We start from the raw sequence: 20,016 nt of genomic DNA on the forward strand, positions 1-20,016 counted from the left end.
TACATAAAACTTATCACCAATTTTTGCTGTGGGTCCCTGAATCGAATGGATTTTGAGATTTCAAACTCGTAATGGTTCAACCATTCGTAGTTATTTCAGTTTCAAATACTGCAAAGTAATTCCTTGAGAATCTAAAACGTTTCTGAAAATGTATATGCTCGTAACTACACGAACATATTTTTTTGTTATTCATTTATCGTTTTATAATTTTAACACAATGCTACACAAGGGTTACCGTGCTTAGTTGGTTCTATTGCTAATATATTTTTGTTACTATTGTTGCTTTCTTGTGACTCGGCGGTAAGTCGGTCAGCTTACAACGCTAAATAATTTGGTTTCGATACCCGTGGTTACCAGAACAGAGATTGTATAGCAATGTGCTTGACAACATCCAATTCTGAACTGATAAACTAAACATAAAGCAGCTAGTAAACACCACTCACCAACAACTCTTGTTTAACCAAATAGTAGGGTTTGACTGTCACACTTATACAGCACCCACGACCCCTAAAGTTCGGAACGCATTTTTGCGACAAATGTTGCGAACCCCGAATCCGTGGGTTCACAGTACAGGCCAATATTGTGGCTATTAAGTCACGCCATCCCTGGAAGTTTTAATTTTCTGTAATATGTTGCTTTCCAACATTAGGTATAAGTATTATGTAGCAAATAATACAAACAAAAGTATAGATAAGTGAAACATAAGGGGCTTTTTTAAGGGGTGTTTGTGAAGGATAAAAGGCACAGAAATAGTGAACGTCTATATAATTATTTATCCAGCACAGCATTTTCGCAAGAGACAAACGTAATAAGAGTAAACACATATTAAAGACATAGCGCAAACAGGAAATTAATTATTAATCCTGCTTTAAGGTCGTTTAAGTACAAACATGGACCACATAATTTGTTTTTGTGGTTCTAATAGTGATTTTAATTATTCATTTACATTTCATGATATGTGGTATAAAGTGACTTTGACTGTAACTTTATAACGTCTCCACGGCTGAAAGGGCGAGCATGTTTGGTATGACGGGAATTCTAACCCGCAACCTTCAGATTACGAGTCGAACGCCTTAACCCACCTGGCCATGCCGGGCCTTTTTAAAACATCAATAGATACATTTAGTGTTATGAAAGAGAAAACGTGTGTGTGTCTTTTCTAATAGCAAAGCCATGTGAGACAATAAGCTGAGTCCACCGAAGAGAACCGAACCCTTGCCTTTCGCTTTATAAATCCGTCAACTTACCCGTGTATCAGCGAGGGACGGTAATAAACAGAATAAAAGGATCATATGACTCAATAATAAAAATAAATATTTACCTAACGTTTCACGTCAGAGTTGAGTGCCATATACAAATTCTTAAGTTTGTACAGACTCTTTATTACGATAAAACTGAAATAATAGATGTGTATTTAACAATGAATTATTTTTAAAGCTAAGCATCGATTGAACATAACATTTTTACTTGAAATCCTGTAATCGTTTCGTACTGTTTATTACGATTGCTTGATTTTGAATTTCACACAAAGCTACACGAGGGCTATCTGCGCTAGCCGTCTCTAATTTAGCAGTGTAAGACTAGAGGGAAGGCAGCTAGTCATCACCGCCAACAAATAGTGGGATTGACCGAAACATTATAACGCCCCCACGGCTGAAAGGACGAACATGTTTGGCGCGACAGGGATGCGAACCCGCGATCCTCAGATTACGAGTCGCACACCTTAACACACTTGGTCATGCCGGGCCATATTTTTAAATATCTTCACCGATCGTCTACAAAACTAAACACGGAAATATTGAGCTATACAATACCTTATTCATTTCTTTGCCACGTGATATCCCTATCCTAGCGCCTCCGTAGAGTTATCACGTGCTGACTTGAGAACAAACAAACAACGCCGCACCTTAAATTCATTCAATTGTACGTTTATTACGAACCAGTAATTCAACTTTATTGTATAAAAGGATATGCTATTCCTCTAGTAATATGGTATATATGTAAAACTGGCCATAGGAAATCTTCTACTCTGATCTTTAATTATTTTTCACACAAAAAAGTTGTGAAGCTTTTCCTAGCTGTTCAACTGAGGTGTATACACGGTTATTTCGTTTCAGGGATGGCTATATTCTATTGAGTGACATACATCTATTTTTCAGGTTTCATAATATTGGGCCTGGCATGGCCTAGCGCGTAAGGCATGCGACTCGTAATCCGAGGGTCGCGTTATAAAGTGACGGTCAACCCCACTATTCGTTGGTAAAAGAGTAGCCCAAGAGTTGGCGGTGGGTGGTGATGGCCTTTCCTCTAGTCTTACACTGCAAAATTAGGGACGGCTAGCACAGATAGCCCTCGAGTAGCTTTGTGCGAAATTCAAAACAAAAACAATCGAAATAATAAAAAAATAACAATAATATTTTGAAATATTTTTGTTAATTTAATGAAAGAAAAAAATAATTTACATATTTTTCTACTGCTACGTAAAAAATAATAGTAACATGTTTTACTAAATTATATTTACTGATGATAGTTAAATGTCCACAAGCTTAGAGGCTGTTTTACTAATATTTGGCCGTTGGTGACTATTACTATCCTAGACTCGTCGCTTGATCATGACGAAGGAACTTGATGCAACGGTGTTTCGTAATGGATTTTTGAATTCGTTTGACTTTGTTCTCACCGATTGTGATGGTAATTGTACTGCAGTGTTAATGATGTTGATGGCTTTTAGTAAGGATCCTATTGCTTTTACTGTAATTGTTGCACTCTCTCTTTAGCAAACAATTTTTCTCAGGCTGTGAACAATTACTCTGGTTTGAAAATGTGGCACTAACATTGCTACACTGAAGCTGAACCTGTTTATCTGAAACTCATTTTTTCAGCGATTATAACATTTAGTTAATCAGTCCAGTTTGTTCTAGAGTTCAAATAGTCACTTGCTAACTATTATGTGTTGGTAGATTTTCTGTATGAAACTTGTTTGGTTTAAATTGCTAAACAGTGATACTTTGGATCAAGTATATTCTTAGGTGTGGCGTCATGCATAGGGTCGTTATCTCCTACTTCAGTTCAAATGACTTTTGTTTCCTTTATTTGTTCTTTGTCTAATATGTTAATTATTATTTGTACTTTCATTCATAAGTTCCTAAAACTGTGTATCTTACATTAATAACTGTACTTGTTAGTGGTAACTGAAGTACATTTCTAGAACAGAGATCTGTAATGGCATAAACAAATTGTTAAAACTTCTCTGTTACTTATTTTTCTATGTTCCCCCTGTTTGTAGGTTTCAATTTAAAGGTGTAACATTTTGTGAAATAAATTCTGCTTCTAAATCAAAAATCTGATTTAAAATGTAACAACCATTAGCTAAAACATATATTCAAAATATTTCATCGAACTGTTTAATGAAGCACATTAGAAAAAACAATCTTTATTATTTTTAGATAATAAAGAAGCTGTTGTTTTTGTTTTGTTTTTACATTTTTATAATATATATTTGTTTTTTCTCATTTTTAACACCAGGAGTACTGTGGAATAGAAATGAAGCAATTCCTGGAGCAAAAGAAACTATAAATGCTCTTCAAGATAGGGTAAAAAGACAAACATGCACTTCAAGTTTATTTCTGACTCCTATTTAATTTTTTTATTTCTAACTTGTTAGAACAACTGCAAACTGAGATGCTTCTTGGGGATTTGTAGTGTTTGTGATATTGTGTAAATGACTAGAATACAACATATTAACAAAACCTTTTTTGTGGCTAATTTTCTTTTATAAAGTGTTTTGAAATTTAAGTATATATTCCATGAAAGTATTGTAGAATTGAAAAAACATTGTTCAGATTATTGCTGTGGAATATCGAATAAACTTATACTTGTAATATTATACTAGTTATATGGAAAACAATGACTTTTTTGCTATTTTTTATCTGTTGCAGGGTAAGACAGTAATCTTTGTCACAAATAACAGTAGTAAGTCAAGATATGAATACCATAGGAAATTTGAAATGCTTGGTTTTAAAGCAAGTGTGGTGAGTGTGTAAGTTCTACTAACACTTTGTTTAGAAACTAAAAGTTTCTTACAAGATATGTATGTAATTTATTTTTTAAATTTGTTGATATGTTAGTTGAGCTATGCATTAAGAAGGGCAAAAGAACAGTAATGTTCTATAATCTCTTTCAGAGGTAATATTTTTATTGTTGAGGTTATGGTACAAGAAGGGGAAAACAACATTGAAAATATTACCCCTGAGAGATATGCAAAAAATTTTAAAGTCATTGCACGAATTACTTTTAATATGCTAATATCAGCACATTCATTTATAATGCATTGCATATATAGCACTTACGTATTTGAAGGAAACGTATATTTTTCAAAATATTTTCTTAAACATGAGAACTAGGTATTTTGTAACTTGTCATGCATCAGTGGTACAAATGAAATTATTAAGCAACTTTAAGTAACTTTTTACAATACATCTTAAGCTCTTTAACTTTGTTCAGTAGAATATGTAAACTGGCAGTGTTTTTATGACTGGAGCAAGTTTGGTGAATTGTCCCCCCCTACACACATACACAATCACTTTATAAAATCATAAAGTAAAACAATTCAGTTTGTGATAATATATAATAATAATCACAAATGGGTAAGTTTTGCTGAATCATATTATCTGGTTTAGTTTTCAAATATCTGTTAAAATAGCTGAGACTTTATATTTCCCTTCTAGACTGTTCCCATGACAGCTGCTCTGTTCGACCATCTGTACTTACACTACTGACCTCTGCTATTGGGTGTAATTATTTGAAACAAAGACGTGTAATTTATAAAACGTATTTACCAAGTCGAGTCCACAAATAAATACACTTACATAACCAAACAGGTTCTTAGTAATAGCTTTTCATAAAATTCATCATTCTAATAAAGAATGGAACTTAATTTAGAGGCAAGAGATGAGCTTGAAAGTTTAAACTGGGTGAATTATTTGTAAGATAATATATCTACTAGGCATTATAGTTCCTCTCAAATTGCAAATCTTGTTTCACACTTCAAGTCCAAAAAGCATTACTAAAATGAAATGTGCCTGTGTGTGAAAGCCATATTGTTTCATTAACAAAAACTGACTGAGTGAACAGAAAGTTTGTGTACAAATGTATGGCATTTCTCTCACTGATCAGGATAGAATATTCCCAACATCCTACTGTGTGGCAGTATATTTGAAGTCCATCCATTTCAAAAAGAAAGTGTACGTCCTCGGAAGTAGTGGTATTGGAGACGAGCTTTACAGTGCTGGAATCCCCTTCCTACCTGTTGGTGTAAGAAAAATAATTAATTAATGAATTTCTCAAGTGATTTTGGAATTACGTCCGTATGCGATTTACTATTAATGCATTAGTTTCATCAGAAACCCATTTCAAACTTTCTGAACATTGTCAAGAATATAATTGGGTCACTTAGTACACACATGATAATCAGAAGTAATCAAACGTGATTTTGAATTACGAATTATTTCAGTAATAATGTTAATAGTGTAATATTTATTTTTTTTATTTCTTAATAACTATAGTAAAGATAACCCACTCATTCACAGATTGTGATTCTCACAGTTAAATTGTGTCAAATACATTAAGTAATAACATCTAAGTATCTATACAGAGATTTAATTTCTTTTGATTAGCCAGATCCAATGCCCGAAATAGAAGACTGGTATAACTGGGTAACAAACGAGTTGGAACTGGATTCTGAAGTAAGTTTTTAATGCGTAAAGAGTTGTTTGTTTGTTGTTTTTGAATTTTATGCAAGCTACTCAAGGGCTATCTGTGCTAGCCATCCCTAATTTAGCAGTGTAACACTACAAGGAAGGCAACTAGTCATCACCACTCACCACCACCTCTTGGGCTACTCTTTTACCAACGAATAGTAGGATTGACTGTCACATTATAACACCCCTGAAAGGGTGAGCATGTTTGGTGCAACTGGGATTTGAACCTGCAACCCTCAGATTATGAGTCGAATGCCTTAACATGCTTGGCTATGTCGGGCCACGTAAAGGTAAAAACACATCATCACCTAATAGTTTAGATGTCCATTTTTAACCTATTAATGTCCAGTCATTTTGTAATGTTAATAACTAGAGACAGATAGGAAATTTAATGAAATACCAAACATTTTATGTTTAAGGAATTTGTTGTATATTTGATTAAAAAAAGACATTACAAACTATATATCATTTAACAGTCTCTGAGTTTAGAAGTAGCAGAGATATTGAGCATGCTCCAGTTAAAAGAAAACAGGTTAATGAACTTTGATAACTACTCGTGAAAAAAGTTTTGAAACAAAGAAAGAAATGGTGAAGTCATTAATTCTTTTCTGGCCTTCTATGCTCATTGTTTATCTGAGCCTAAAATAAACTAGCTTTTTTTTGACATCTGAAAGTAATAATAGTGTTAAAGTTTGCTTGTAAAAAATTTGTCCAATAAATATGAAAAATTACAAACTTCAATTGTTCTTGTTTTGGCTAATAATAAAAGCAGACTTTTAAAATTTGTAAAATTAGGCTTCATAAAATAGTATGGGGAAATCTAAAAGGTGTAATAATACTGTCCAGCTGCTGTGACCAAGACATAATATGGCATGAGTGGGAGAGTTTGACCCTTTGTTTAGTAGCTTGATCATTTTAACCAACATTGTATCAATGTGTAACCATAAAACTGTACCTTATATTACTCTTAATGCTTGTATATGAAATTTGGCAAGCTTATAGTAAACACTATGAGTCTTTCATACACAGAAAATTTGATTTTTTAATTAAGCATGTTTATTAAAACATTCTTCGTAAACATGTGGAGTCATAGTTTGATTGAGACTTTTCAGTAATCTAAGTGAGAGGTGGTCTTCACATTTAAATTAGAAATACTTTTTCAACTTTAGGTTTTCATATTTCATTTGCATAGTGTATAGAACCTCCTGGATGAATAACAGGGCTTTTGTTTTTTTCTTTAAATCTTTATATTTCATGTTATTATCTGTACTCTAATACTGTACCATTTTACAAATGTAAAAACACTATCACAGAAAAAATGTGAAATAAAACAAAGTAACCTTTTTTTTTTATAATGATGGTGTATTATAATAGAAAAATTAGTTACCCTAAATAGTCTTGGGCTCATAACAGTTTACATGTTTTTATTTCACTGTATTGTTTCATTAATCTCTGAACCATGTCAGACTATTAAATGATCCAAATAAAGCTGCAAGCACTCTGCAAAGAAGAACCTCAAGTTACAGTGAGAGAATGTATTCAGTTACCTAATGCTCGAGGAGTTTGTGTGCATACCTCATTGAGAAATTTTTGTTTTCTTAACTAACCTAACGAGTTTCTAATTTTTCATATTAATTAATTTTCTAACAACAAATCAAAATATAAATAAAGAGGAAGAACTTTATTATTTATATTATGGTATTATACTTTTTTTTCCATGCCAAAATATTAATAAAATTTTCCCCTAATATTTGATAGAGTTATTATTAGTTCCTTATGAACTTTTATTTATTTTAAGTATTCAAATTGGAACATCAAATAATAATATACAAAAAAAATACAATGTCCTACAACTTTTGTAATTTAACTGGCATTTTAACTCAGCATTAACTATATTAAAATTTTTCCTGGTTGGGATAAACTCAGCAACTTTGAATTTATAGTCTAAATAATCCAGAAGTTATATCAAAAACAAGTTAGCCTATTCTATAATTCATTTATCTTAAATAGTTTTTTTTCTGTTGTTTATAAATAATGTACTAGTAACTGTTGGGAAGAATTATTGATATATTTTCAAAACACATTATGATAGCAGAACAAAGCATGTGGGTTTGACTTTCTAGTTCATATCTCTATGATTGGAGATTATATAATTAGTTTATATCTTAGCAATATCTATATTATAAGTCTCTAATCAGTATTAATATTGAAAAAGGAATGAAGAGTATATTTGAACTAGGGAGTTAGAAGAAAATGAGTGTTACATGTGGGAGTGAAGATGAGAGTATTAAATATATATTTTTGAAATGGAGAAATTAAATTATTTAACCATACTGTCATGTAGAGTTTATTATATTCATTAGTAATAAATTAATTAAATGAAATTTTGAATGTAACTGTGAAAAGATTCTGATGTGCACACTTTTTACCCACCTGTATCAAGAGTGGTTAGAATTTTTTTATGTAAAGATTATCAAAATTAACACATCGAAGGTAGCATTAGATTGGAGCCAAGATTGTGTATTGTAATTATCTATTGATCAAAATGTAAGTTCAGAATGAAAAAATAGTATGATTAATACTAACTTTTCAACTGAGATTATTTTAAAAGAATGGAAGCGAGAGGTCAGAAATGAAGAAACATTTAGTCCTTTCTGTGTAAATTTGAACTGAAGTAAAATAATTGTTTTCTTTACAAGTAGCAATGTTTAAAAAAAAACAAATTATGTATTTATAATTATTTATTTTTTTAATTGTAGGTTGGAGCTGTAGTAGTGGGTTTTGATCAGCATGTTAGCTTCCCAAAATTAGTCAAAACAGTGAGTTATCTTAAAGATCCAGATTGTGTTTATATAGCTACTAATGTAGATGAACAGTTCCAGACAGATTTGAAACATCTAGTTATTCCAGGTAGGAAAATCTGTTTTGTTTTTGTTACACTAAACATTTATCTGTTACAACAACCATCATAGTTGTGAAATGTACTAACTGATACCTATGTGTACAAAACCTTACCTCCAATTTCGTTGGCTAAATATTATCTGTAACATCTGTTCTTTTATGTATGGATGAGACCATTTTTTGTTATTAAGATTGTCTCTCTGTCTGATAGCCATTATACAGCTGTTCTACACATGATCAGAATAGTGTCAGCTGACCAAGAAGATTGTAAAATTGATAACCCTATTTGAGATGACCAGTCTCGTTTTAAAACAGATTTCTTTGATTATTACAATGAAATATAGTGTATGAATATAAAAAAGCTTTCTTTCTTCTCTGAAACTGTTGTGTTTACTGATGCTATATATTACAGCTCTAATTTAAATATTCAGCCTAGGCTGACTTAGTTGAATAATCTCTGGCACATGAATCATCATTTACTGAATTTATTTTACTGAATCATCATTTTAGAACTAATTTCCTTTTACATCTCCATCATTGAGATTTCTAAGTAAGTGGATTAGTGATTTGTTCTGGATTTTTTTCCACTGAACATTATCGTGGTACCTTGATCCAGAATGAAAGGATTTTCTGTATTCATCTTGATTATGAAGCCAGCTTATGGGATAATGAAAAGTTGGATCTTTATATTTTGTTAAGAATTTTTGTCACTGTTCTGTACATAGAGATAATGTCCACTGGTTCAATGAGTTTTTTGTTTCACCAACGGCTTCTTATGTTTGCTCCAGTGTTACAAAAGCTGTTGCTTTGTGTGTTTAATCCTGAGCAGAAGATTTCCATTTCTGTATCAATGATTGATTGATGAAGCAAGAGCCTTTTAACACCTTCAACATCGGCTCGGTCTATATGACCGACCACGTGACCTCTTTGTACTTGTTTAATCTTTTCAGATTTAATACTTGTAGCTTTCAATATAGTGTGTATATCTTTACATGGGTGGATAGGGTTAATAACTTATAAATATCTTCACAAATCACTTTGTATGGTTTGAATTCTGAAGGATGCTTTACGTAAGCTTGGTTTTAGAATTCATTTCTTATGTTGCTTTCTATGAATCATTTCTTTAAATCAGAAATTCTCAGTTTCGGTTTTTCTTATGGCTATCTTTTGGCTGGTGCTTAGTGTTTATTTCTCACTCTTTCAGTGTAATTAATCTTATCTCACCAACACAATGGTTTCCTCATCCAAGAATAACTGAGCTTTCTACATCAGTAGTTAGACCAATAATCTTTTCTTTCCCTCTTCCTCACTGGGGAGGTATCTGGCTGTCTTACACAACAAGATTTAAGCCAGTCTGGAAAATAATAAAAAAAAACATTTTAAAGAAACAGCTATTAAGATATGTTGTTTTACATTGTAATATAAAAAAACACATTAAAAAGTCAAAATTCTGTTAAATGGTTGGTGACAATTTTAAAATGGTTAAAACTAACTGGTCTTCTACTGGAAAAAAAATGTTAGCAATCACTACCATAAATCACACTCTCTACTAGGCCACTGGACTGGGTTTTTATAATTAGTTATAAACTTAACCAACAAGCACTTACTACTGTTATTGTTCACTATAAATCTGCTGTCTTCTGTATATAGATATCTACTTCAAACTAGGAATTAGTTTCTATATGAATGATTTTATTTTGTTATTTATTTGAAAAATTGTATATCAATAGGTTTTTTTAAAAATTATTTTTCTGACTTTTTACTTTTTTTTTTCCTTTTGCTTTAATAATGTTAATCAAACAAATGTAAAAACTACTGTTCACACGGAGTGGTGTGATATGATCAGACTTTCTCCTTTTCCACTGCTTTATTCCCTATCGTATACGGTGATTTGTTACTTATTAACTTAGAAGCATTTTGCACTTTTAATTGTTAAAATTCAAAATATAATAAAAACAAATAGGTCTTTCCCACATATAATAATTATTGGGATACATTGTTTATTTTATGTTATCACAAAGTAAGTGATGTTGCAGTGACTTGCAGTTGCAGTTTCATGATGGTTTCACACTGCTACATGTATAAAGGATAGTGATTTTTTTCTAATTATCAGATACATTTCAAAAGGGTTTACTACACAGTAATCAAAGAACAAATCACTCAGCCTTTTGTTTTGTGTACATTTAAAAATTTAATGCATTTTTAAGCATATGTTGGATGACTTGTGTTTTACACTGTGTAGCATAGCATACGGTTTTTGAGACTCGGTTCCTGCTGCAGTACTTGAACAGCAAGGCTTTGTAGTAACTACAAGATTCAAAAACTGCTTATGTGCTAAAAATCTCTGAAGAACTATAACCATTGCATGGGTGTTTTTGTCTTTGTGTAAAGACAGGAGGAGAGACTGCACCACAGATTATAAAGGTGTGTGAGCTGAGTCTTTATGATTATTTCTTCAAATTACAATTACTGTGTTGAACTGAACACTAAATTTTTGTTACTCTTTAATTTACATGAAAAACTAATTGTGTGAAACAAATCCAGAGATCTGTACAAAAAAACAAAACAATGTTTAACTAGTAATGGAGTGGCAAAATAAGTGAATATTGTTAGTGACATGTTTTATATTCTTGTTTATTTGGGTTTAGTACATTGTAAAGTAAAACTATTAAGCTTTATTGCTTGAGTCTGTGAAATCGTAGCTAATAAATCAAAAGTCTGCTACAGTAGTTACAGTACTGTTTTGTTTTTGCAGAACATAGTTTTATAAGAATTGTACATTAACACAATCAAAGTTTGCTGTTGCATTTTAATTATTACTCAGGTTGAAGGCATGGTGAAATAGGTTTTGCATATGTAACCTACAGTCTTCAGTAGAACCATACTAGCTGTGGTATGGTTATCATGTTTATTATCAGTTCATTTCATTGTAACCTTTATGAAATTGATTATAATTGAACTAATATAAAATAAAATTGATTTGTTGTCCAGTGAAAAATTTACAATAAGGATTCTAACCTTTCGCATTCACTTGTATCTATCTCGTTTACTTTTACAGCTTTGGAAATAACTAATACAAGTAATTTAATTTTTGTGGGCTAAAGCTGTATTACAAACTTGAATATATTACTTCATGTTGAAATACACCTACAGTCCCAGCTTAAAATATGAATGAAATCTGTGTTTTGATCCATTCTGAAGTTTAATGTATAACCAATATGAAAATAAAACAATGCCTACAAATATCTTTGCATCTGTTACAAAGAAACAGAAATCTGTATGTGACTTACATGAGTTATGCATTGTATGTTAAATTATAAAGAGTGAACAGTTGATGTTTCTATGTCATTTTATATGTTGAATTTATTAAAATGTCTTCTACAGTTTCTTACATATTATGCGAACACAGTTTATCAGTATGGAATATTGAAATGTTTTCTATACATATACATAAAGTACTAATATATTGTTAATCTATTAATTATTTTTGCAGTTTTGGGATGCTTCCCATGTAGGAGAACATGTTTTGTGAGTAAAGATTAATCTGTGGAAATGCTTTACAAAAAAGAGTGACAAGTTTGTTTTGTAACATAAATCACCATCTAAAACATATGGTATACTTGGAATTATGGGATTCTTCAACAATGGTTAATGTTTTTTTTTTGAGAGTTTCTGGAAATTCTTATGGATTAACAAAGAGTGGATCTTTAGAAGTGTGTTTGATTTGCGAGATTTTATGTTCAAAGAAAGAAAAGTAACAAAATATATAAACACCAGAGGCTGAAGTGAATCTTCATTACATTTAAAAAGTTCGTTAACAAAACTCTAAATGTATATACGGGGTGTTCAGTAAGTCACTGTGCACTTATATATTTATTAATAGTCATGTTTTAATATAGAATACAGGAGGTAAATATGAATGACAATTATAAACAATGTTGAAAGTAACCCCCGTTGGCATTAATACAGGCCTGAATCCTTCTTATTTTGTTTCTAAACACAGCTATCAGTTGCTGGCTTGAAATCAAAATCTGAAATTTAATAACATATGATTACAAAACTGCACAGTGACTTTCTGAACACCCTGTATAACTCAGCCCCAGTGAAAGTCTTATAGTATCCAACTCTAAGTATACATTACATGGGTGTGAATAAAAATAGTTCAGAATATTTTTACATTTCAGTTAATTTAACATTGGGATGTTGAATATTAATCCAGACTTGGTCTTTATCGGTTAAAGGTAGAATTTTATCATCATATCTCAGTTAAGTGTCAGAAATAAAAAGACACGAATTAAAACGGAATTTTATAACCAGTATCTTTCATGGTAACATAAGTTAATTCGATTAGACAACTATGTAAGGAGTATCAGAAGTAAACTTAAATAAGCAATTATTAATAAAAAAGACATTCGTATCAAAGGATGAAGTGTCTAAACAAATGCTTCTTTTATGTGTGATTCGTTTTTTTTTTTAACTCCCTAGAAATTTTGATCAAAACCACATTTATATTTTACATACAATGTAGAAGCTACTAAAGTAGTAATATTGGATTGATTGTTACAACGTTATAGTTTTAAGTTACTTAAAATCTTGAGGTATAAAGTTTCTTTACTTACTCAACATGAAGGTAATATTGAAGAAGCTTCTCAGAGGTAAGTGTAACACAACATAGTGACTAAACATAATTAGGCTCAAGTCTTAAAAATGCATCTAGAATATAATAAATATTGTTTATTTTTTCACAGTATGTCTTTATGTAACAGAGGAATTAACAGTTTTAAGTATGTTGAGTTATAATTGATAGTCCAAGAATCAGGTTAGTAATCATTGCCTGCCCCCTGCTGGTATAGCGGTATGTCTCTGGATATACAATGCTAACATCAGGGGTTCGATTCCCCTCTGTGGGCTTAGCAGATAGTCTGATGTGGCTTTAGTCTAAGAATAATCATTGCCTGATTGCAGACTCGTAATATTTTGGTAGAATTGTGTTTGGTATTTAAAAGTTGTTGAAATTTGTTGTTTTTTTTATCTTTCAAAATAGAGGTATAGCCATTAGGTGCTGAAGCATCAGTCTAAACAACTTACCTAAGAAAACAAATCTTATTTCTAAAAATTAAAGACCAAACGTTTTTAATTAACAAGATTATTTAGAATATTTTGTGAGGACATAATAGTATCTTACTTGCATAAATCTGGGCTGATTAGACCAGTAGTTGATACAACATGCTGTCAGTTGAAAGGTCCAATTTTGAAATCACGAAGAAACATTGCACTATCAGCTATTGGGCTTTATAACTGTAACAGACATTCTTGGTTTTTTTTGTTTCATTTCATTAGGATGCTTAAATTGTACCTCGAGTTGTTTGCATTGTTTCAAAACTGGTATTGTATGTTATGTTTTTAAAGTGAATTTTTCTGAACTAATACAAATATTACCGTACATGTATTAAAAAAACAACTAAATAGTTCAGATGACATTTGGTCACACATTTCAAACTTTTTTTTGTTGTGTTTAGGAACGGGAGCCGTTATTCGAGCAGTAGAAACTGTATGTGGGAGGACTCCCATTCTTCTCGGTAAACCAGCAAAGTTTTTGTATGATTGTATCAAACATCAGTACCCAGACTTAGATCCATCAAAAGGCATAATGATTGGAGACCGGTACTATATTACTTTTAATTTCATTTGTGACATTGTAATTTACTCTGTTTGCATTTATGGAGCACTTAAATTAAATAGCTCACTATCACCTTCGATATTTTTAGTCATCTATACCATACAATATTTAGCATATTCCAAATTTGCGTTGACAAGAATGTCGAGCAGTAAAAGAGTAAAAATATTTTCACACCACCACAGTAAAAAAACTTCTTGTTCATTATTCTGGTTGTAATTTTATTGTTACGAATGTTTCAGAAAATACGTAATTCTTAAATCATTTTGTTCATAGAAATTTCACCAATATAAAAGTCATGTTTGTACAAGAAAGTTTGATAGGATAAACTCTCTTTACTATAAATAATGTGCTTCTTATCATTTTGCATCTGTAAGAACGTTGCTCTGAAAGGATATTACATGAAACAGGCAGTGTTAGAGGTAGAAATCTAATGCTCCAAGAGTGATATTTATTATCTCAGGTATTGATTTATGTGAAAGAGATAATGGTCCATTACACATCATGCTGTAAATAGAGGTACATATATTACCTTGTGAATAATAAGATACACATTAGCATAAAGTTGTCTTGTAGAAAGTGTATCTGTTCAGAGCCCATTGCACAGAAGATGTAACCAAACCTGTAAGTTTGAATGAGCATCAGACCACTCATGATGCTGTCAGAAAAGCTGAAGACTTGCCCTATACAGGTGTATCCATCACTGACAATTTATTCAACCATGAAGCAAAGAAAAATAACAGTGTAATCTTCAGTAAACATTTTGGAGAAATGGAATGGTACAAGTTTGAGGCCATATCTCAGCCAATGGCAGTGATGATCTATACAAAATTGATGGCATCATGACAGCTGATAAGTGCAAGCACCTCTGGATCCATCATGTCATTCACTCAAAAACATAGCTTATTGAGTGGATACTTTTCTCCCAGCAAGACACTGAATGATCTAATGGATACAATAAATGTATGAAACGAGATCTTGATGGTAAATTCCAGATGTGCATATTCTTGACTGTATGGGCTTATATGAAAACTGAAAAAATCTGGCTGTAGTGTGAAAAATAAAACAGTTTGTAGAACATTATTGCACAACTGTATATTAAAAAGAAACAAATAGCATGTATTTTCGGTGATAACGTTCTTATGAACCAAAATGCAATAATGCAAGAGGACATGCTGTTTAAACAACACAAGGACATATTGAAAACGTTTTAAACTTATGCTGTACTTCATACATTTCAGAACTCTCCACAAACCTTTATCAGTTAGTAATTCTAACACATCAAATTATATAAAAGCCAAGATTTCAATTATTCAATAGTCACTGTTTTCAAATTGGTATATCATACTTAGGAAGCCAGTTGAGGAAATGTGCAGATTTACACAAAGTTGATTGTGTGTTCTTTACGATAATGGTAGAAGTTTAGAAATAGAGATTCAACCTTAAGGTATTTTATCATTTCAAATTTTTTTTCTTCATATTGGCCTGATCTTGTCACACCCTAATCTGTGGATTGTTTTTCAACAATGTAACAAGTTTATCAACTTCATAAACCTCACATTATTTTCAACTCATCATTTTGATTTCTTCTGTAGTAAAATACATAAGTAAATTAATATTAGCTGTGTTTTCATGAATTTATCAAAATGAGGATTTCTTACATGATCGAATGGGTCCATTTGGCCTAATATTTTTAAGTATCATGATATTGTTTGGTACAAATATGCAAGAGTAAGTTCCAATTATTGAATAACTTAAGTTGTCAAAATTAGATATAGAAGGTTGTAAATGTTCAAAAATACCAGTAAAAACTCTTTGAAAATATATATTAACAGTTCTTTAAGCTAAAGTTTTAAATGTGTCCTATTTTTCAAGAGAATGATCAGGTTTATATTTTGAATCCATTTTTTTAAACAGTAGTTTTTAGTCGAGAAACAAACCCTACCACTTAATTACAAACATTAAGTGCTTTTCCAATGAATGATTAATTAAGATGTTAGAGAGAAAATTTCTTTCTTTCTTAATTTAATACTGTTTTGTCCAAAATAAAATTTTTTTACCTACAGTTTACTGCTCGATATTAATGCATACTAACTTGGTGTTTTAGGCTTAGTACAGACATCCTTCTGGGAAAGTCTATTGGATTAAGGACATTGCTGGTTTTAACAGGTGTCAGTGACCTGGATGAAGTAGAAAGGTGTAGTAATAGCAACTCTGAAAATGAACAGAGGATGGTTCCCAATTACTACCTTCCTAGTCTTGCTGATTTAGGGCAACTGATGGGAGTAATCCAGTAGATATTCTAGTATTATCATATAGGAGTTGTACTTGTTAAATTTGTTATGGAACTAAGTATAAGAACATAACAGTTAATATTCCTTGGTTTGGTGTGTGCTAATGTATTGCTTTTGAATTCCCTTACTATACAAAGCATTGTAGTATGTTCAGTCAAGTCGTAACATACTTTTGTTCTTAACCAACAGTGACAGCTTGTTTAAATTTATTGCATATAGAAATTACCTACATGATAGTTATTTCTGTAAACGTACCTATTAATGTACATCATTTCCCAATGTTCTTTCTGCATGTTACTAACATGAGTTTCTTGGTACAGTCTGTAACAATGCTGGCATGCTGTACAGTAGTACATTGTATAATTGTTCAACTGCATTTACATAGTTTTAGGAAAAGTGAAGACAGTCGATTTGTCATAACTTCCTAACTTACTGAAATGTTTTGGATTTAAGATTTATGTAGGTATAGGAAAAAAATTAATTTACTGAGTGTCTACTGCTTAACGCGTGTTCATGTTTAACAAATAAGATGTAAATTATTTATAGCTATTTAAGTAACTACAAATACTGAAAGAATAAATAGTAATCTGTTTAGATTAAAAACAAGAACCAAGGTGATTTAAAGTTTGCACTTAGCTTGTTCAGTATACTTAGTCACTTGTAGAAAAAAAACTGGAACAATATATAAGCTAGTTTATATTAATATTTAGTGTCTGCTTAAATTAATTTCTTTATTTTAAAACAACAAAATTAGGTTTTAGTATAGTGTGAAGGAAAGAATTAATACAATAGCAACCTACCCTAAACTTTTTTGTAACTATAGATGTATAGAAATATGTATTGTAAAAGGAGAAGTGAAGTTACATTATAAGCAAAATTGTAATCCCAAAATAAACTTAATGTATAAAAGGTGTACTAAACATTTTTTTGTGTGTGCCCATCAATGGTGTTTGAAACAAGACTTCTAAATGTTGCACACCTGCATTCTTGTGCTTAAAATAAAGATGAAACAGAATGTTCTCAAACAGAAGGAGTTTAACATAATTAACTACACACACGAGATATTTCAGCAGTATATATGACTAGTTGCCTGAAAACTGATTCAGAGTAATAAAAATAAAGGAATACAACTACTTACAGAAATGGTTTTGTCATGAGATAGAAGTTGAATTTAAATATTTTTGTAATATATACCGTAAAATCATTACACCATGGTGTAATTAAAACATGGAACTTACAAGTTAGCATTTCCAGTCTAATTTTGAAAGGTAATAGTATAAATACTAATGCTGTATGAAAAGAACCAGGTATAATTTTCATCCCCAAGATGTAAAGGATTATTTAACTACTAGACAATGTAAAAAACATTGAACCACGCAAAATTCATGGTATGAATATACAATTATGCCAAAGATTACAACAAATCAGGGAACCTAGTATTTTATTTCAGAAATTTCAAATACATTAAACACTTCATCAGCAAACCAAGATAACGATACAGCTGTGGTAAAAATTGGAATGGTCATGGTTTTAATATTACATTTCAGCAACAAAGAAAAAAAGGCTTAATACTTCATAATTATTATATATACAAATTAATGTTAATTGAACTGCTTACCTTTTTAATATTTGGTTACCATCAACTGATATATATTACTTACTACATGCTCAGATATAGAATTAAGTGTGACAGTTGCACATCTTTGCCAACAGGATTTTCCAAAATTACAAGATGAGATACTGCACACAAAACAAATTGTTCTACATTACATGATTCAAATGCCACTAGATTCCCCATACAAGAGTGGCAGTAACAAATGCGAGAATACAGTATCGTATGAGTTGCCTTCCATGCAGTGGTTCAGAGTCAGCTCCTGGGACACTTTCTCATAGCAACGAGTTACTTTCACAGACTTAACGTATACAAAAACAACGAAGCAGAGAAAGATACCCTGAAAAAGCTAAAAAAAAAACTTCAATGTTTTCATTCTTGCTCATCTCCGAGAGTATGCTGCACTTTAGAAAAGTCGAAATCTTCTCCTGTTCCTCTGCGGAAAATATCCAGAACGTCCAAGCATGTGGTCTCAAAATGGGTTGTTGCATCAAAGGTTTCAGAGATGAACACCTGAGCAGATACAATGCAGTTTAGAACTTTTACATAGTCTAATACAGAATCAAAGAAACCTTTGAGAATTTCTTAAAACCCTCAAGGTTATTATGACAGTATATAAATGGGGGGGAAGAGATGTCTCAATTCTGAACTAATACAGGAGTATCAATAAATCTCCAAAATTTTTCCCACAAACGTCCAAGGCAAAAATGTCTTCACAAACAGAAATGTTTAACCATGCACTGAAGCAAGTTGAAACAGCACAATCTGACAAAAACTTACTGTGGACAGGCAGAAAAAAAATTATAGCTTGGTCTCTTTTCCAACTGGAAGAGCAAGTTTAATGACAACAATAAACTAAATTTAAAAATGTATATCTACAATGTAACAATTGCTCTTACATAAAATGGGGAAAGATAAAACAATTTCATAATGTCCCAGGTTTACATCAATACTTCAAGAAATACTATAAAGGGTAATCGTCATTAAGACAGACATGCTAACAAAGTGGTTTACATTGTTCATGGCATTTATCCATTAAAATTTTCTTAATTTACATTTCTGGTATTATACAAAGGCAGCTCTTTTAAAAGTACAAAATCTGCAACTTAATGTTTTAATATTAACAATCACAATACATACTTGATTGTGTTGCCCATCGTCTTTGGGTTTATAAACATCACTAACCCATACAAACCTGCAAGAGACAAAAATCAGTTAATCTTTTCACCTAATGCATATTAGTTACAACTAAGTACATATTTACATACAAACACACCAGTACATATTAGAGCCTGTATGTTAAAACTGGTACTGGAACGTTTTTTAACAGAGTTATGGCAGATCTTACTGGTTGATCCCATAAATATTTTAATATCTACAATATCATGAAACTTAAGCTTTAATTTTTTTCGGGAAGTAGAAAAACTACTTAAGTCTCATTTTCACAGATACAATTTGATATTATATACATAAACTTCCTGGTAAAAATGTGTAAATTAATAGTACAATAAATGTCTTCACAAACAGAAATGTTTAACCATGCACTGAAGCAAGTTCAAACAGCGCTATCTGACAAAAACTGGAAGAGGAAGTACAATGACAACCATAAACTAAATTTAAAAATGTATATTTACAACATAACAATTGCTCTTATACAAAAATGTATGTTCATTATATTTTTAATGAACAGTATTTAATGTTATTTTCTCTATAATTCAGTTATCACTACACACAATAGCAAAAAAGGCACAAGCATAATGATTAACTCAAACC

General features: G+C 31.2%; 2 protein-coding genes across 8 annotated transcripts in view; one reads left to right on the forward strand and one right to left on the reverse strand.

The window, feature by feature from the left end:
• The first annotated feature begins 2,554 nt into the window (after positions 1-2,554).
• LOC143256518 (glycerol-3-phosphate phosphatase-like) lies at positions 2,555-17,551 on the forward strand. Of its 7 annotated transcripts, none has more exons than XM_076513851.1 (8): positions 2,556-2,691; positions 3,526-3,593; positions 3,939-4,031; positions 5,176-5,313; positions 5,676-5,744; positions 8,519-8,669; positions 14,180-14,324; positions 16,445-17,551. In XM_076513851.1, the coding sequence occupies exons 1-8, from the start codon at positions 2,613-2,615 to the stop codon at positions 16,632-16,634; spliced, it is 933 nt and encodes a 310-aa protein (XP_076369966.1). In that variant the 5' UTR covers positions 2,556-2,612; the 3' UTR covers positions 16,635-17,551. The 7 variants fall into 7 exon arrangements, with proteins under 7 accessions (XP_076369968.1, XP_076369966.1, XP_076369971.1 ...); XM_076513850.1 differs by having other exon boundaries at positions 2,598-2,730; XM_076513853.1 differs by lacking the exon at positions 3,939-4,031 and having other exon boundaries at positions 2,555-2,691.
• Positions 17,552-18,055: 504 nt separating this feature from the next.
• The window catches only part of LOC143256519 (rab GDP dissociation inhibitor beta-like), a 31,042-nt gene continuing 29,081 nt past the window's right edge, over positions 18,056-20,016 (reverse strand). The window contains exons 9-10 of the mRNA XM_076513858.1: positions 19,384-19,438; positions 18,056-18,756 (exon numbers count right to left, since the gene is read on the reverse strand). Of these exons, the coding sequence (XP_076369973.1) occupies positions 18,616-18,756; positions 19,384-19,438 (196 nt within the window). The 3' untranslated portion in view covers positions 18,056-18,615. The remainder of the gene's footprint in view (positions 18,757-19,383; positions 19,439-20,016) is intronic.

Source organism: Tachypleus tridentatus, chromosome 7 (assembly GCF_004210375.1).
Source record: "Tachypleus tridentatus isolate NWPU-2018 chromosome 7, ASM421037v1, whole genome shotgun sequence".
Lineage (NCBI taxonomy): Eukaryota > Metazoa > Arthropoda > Merostomata > Xiphosura > Limulidae > Tachypleus > Tachypleus tridentatus.

Excerpts from the sequence above, each read along its gene's own strand:
- LOC143256518 (XM_076513850.1), top strand. The coding sequence starts at position 2,613 with ATGACGAAGGAACTTGATGCAACGGTGTTTCGTAATGGATTTTTGAAT. Across the intron at positions 4,032-5,175 it reads TTGGTTTTAAAGCAAGTGTG|GATAGAATATTCCCAACATC; the intron begins GTGAGTGTGTAA and ends CTCACTGATCAG. Across the intron at positions 5,314-5,675 it reads TCCCCTTCCTACCTGTTGGT|CCAGATCCAATGCCCGAAAT; the intron begins GTAAGAAAAATA and ends TCTTTTGATTAG.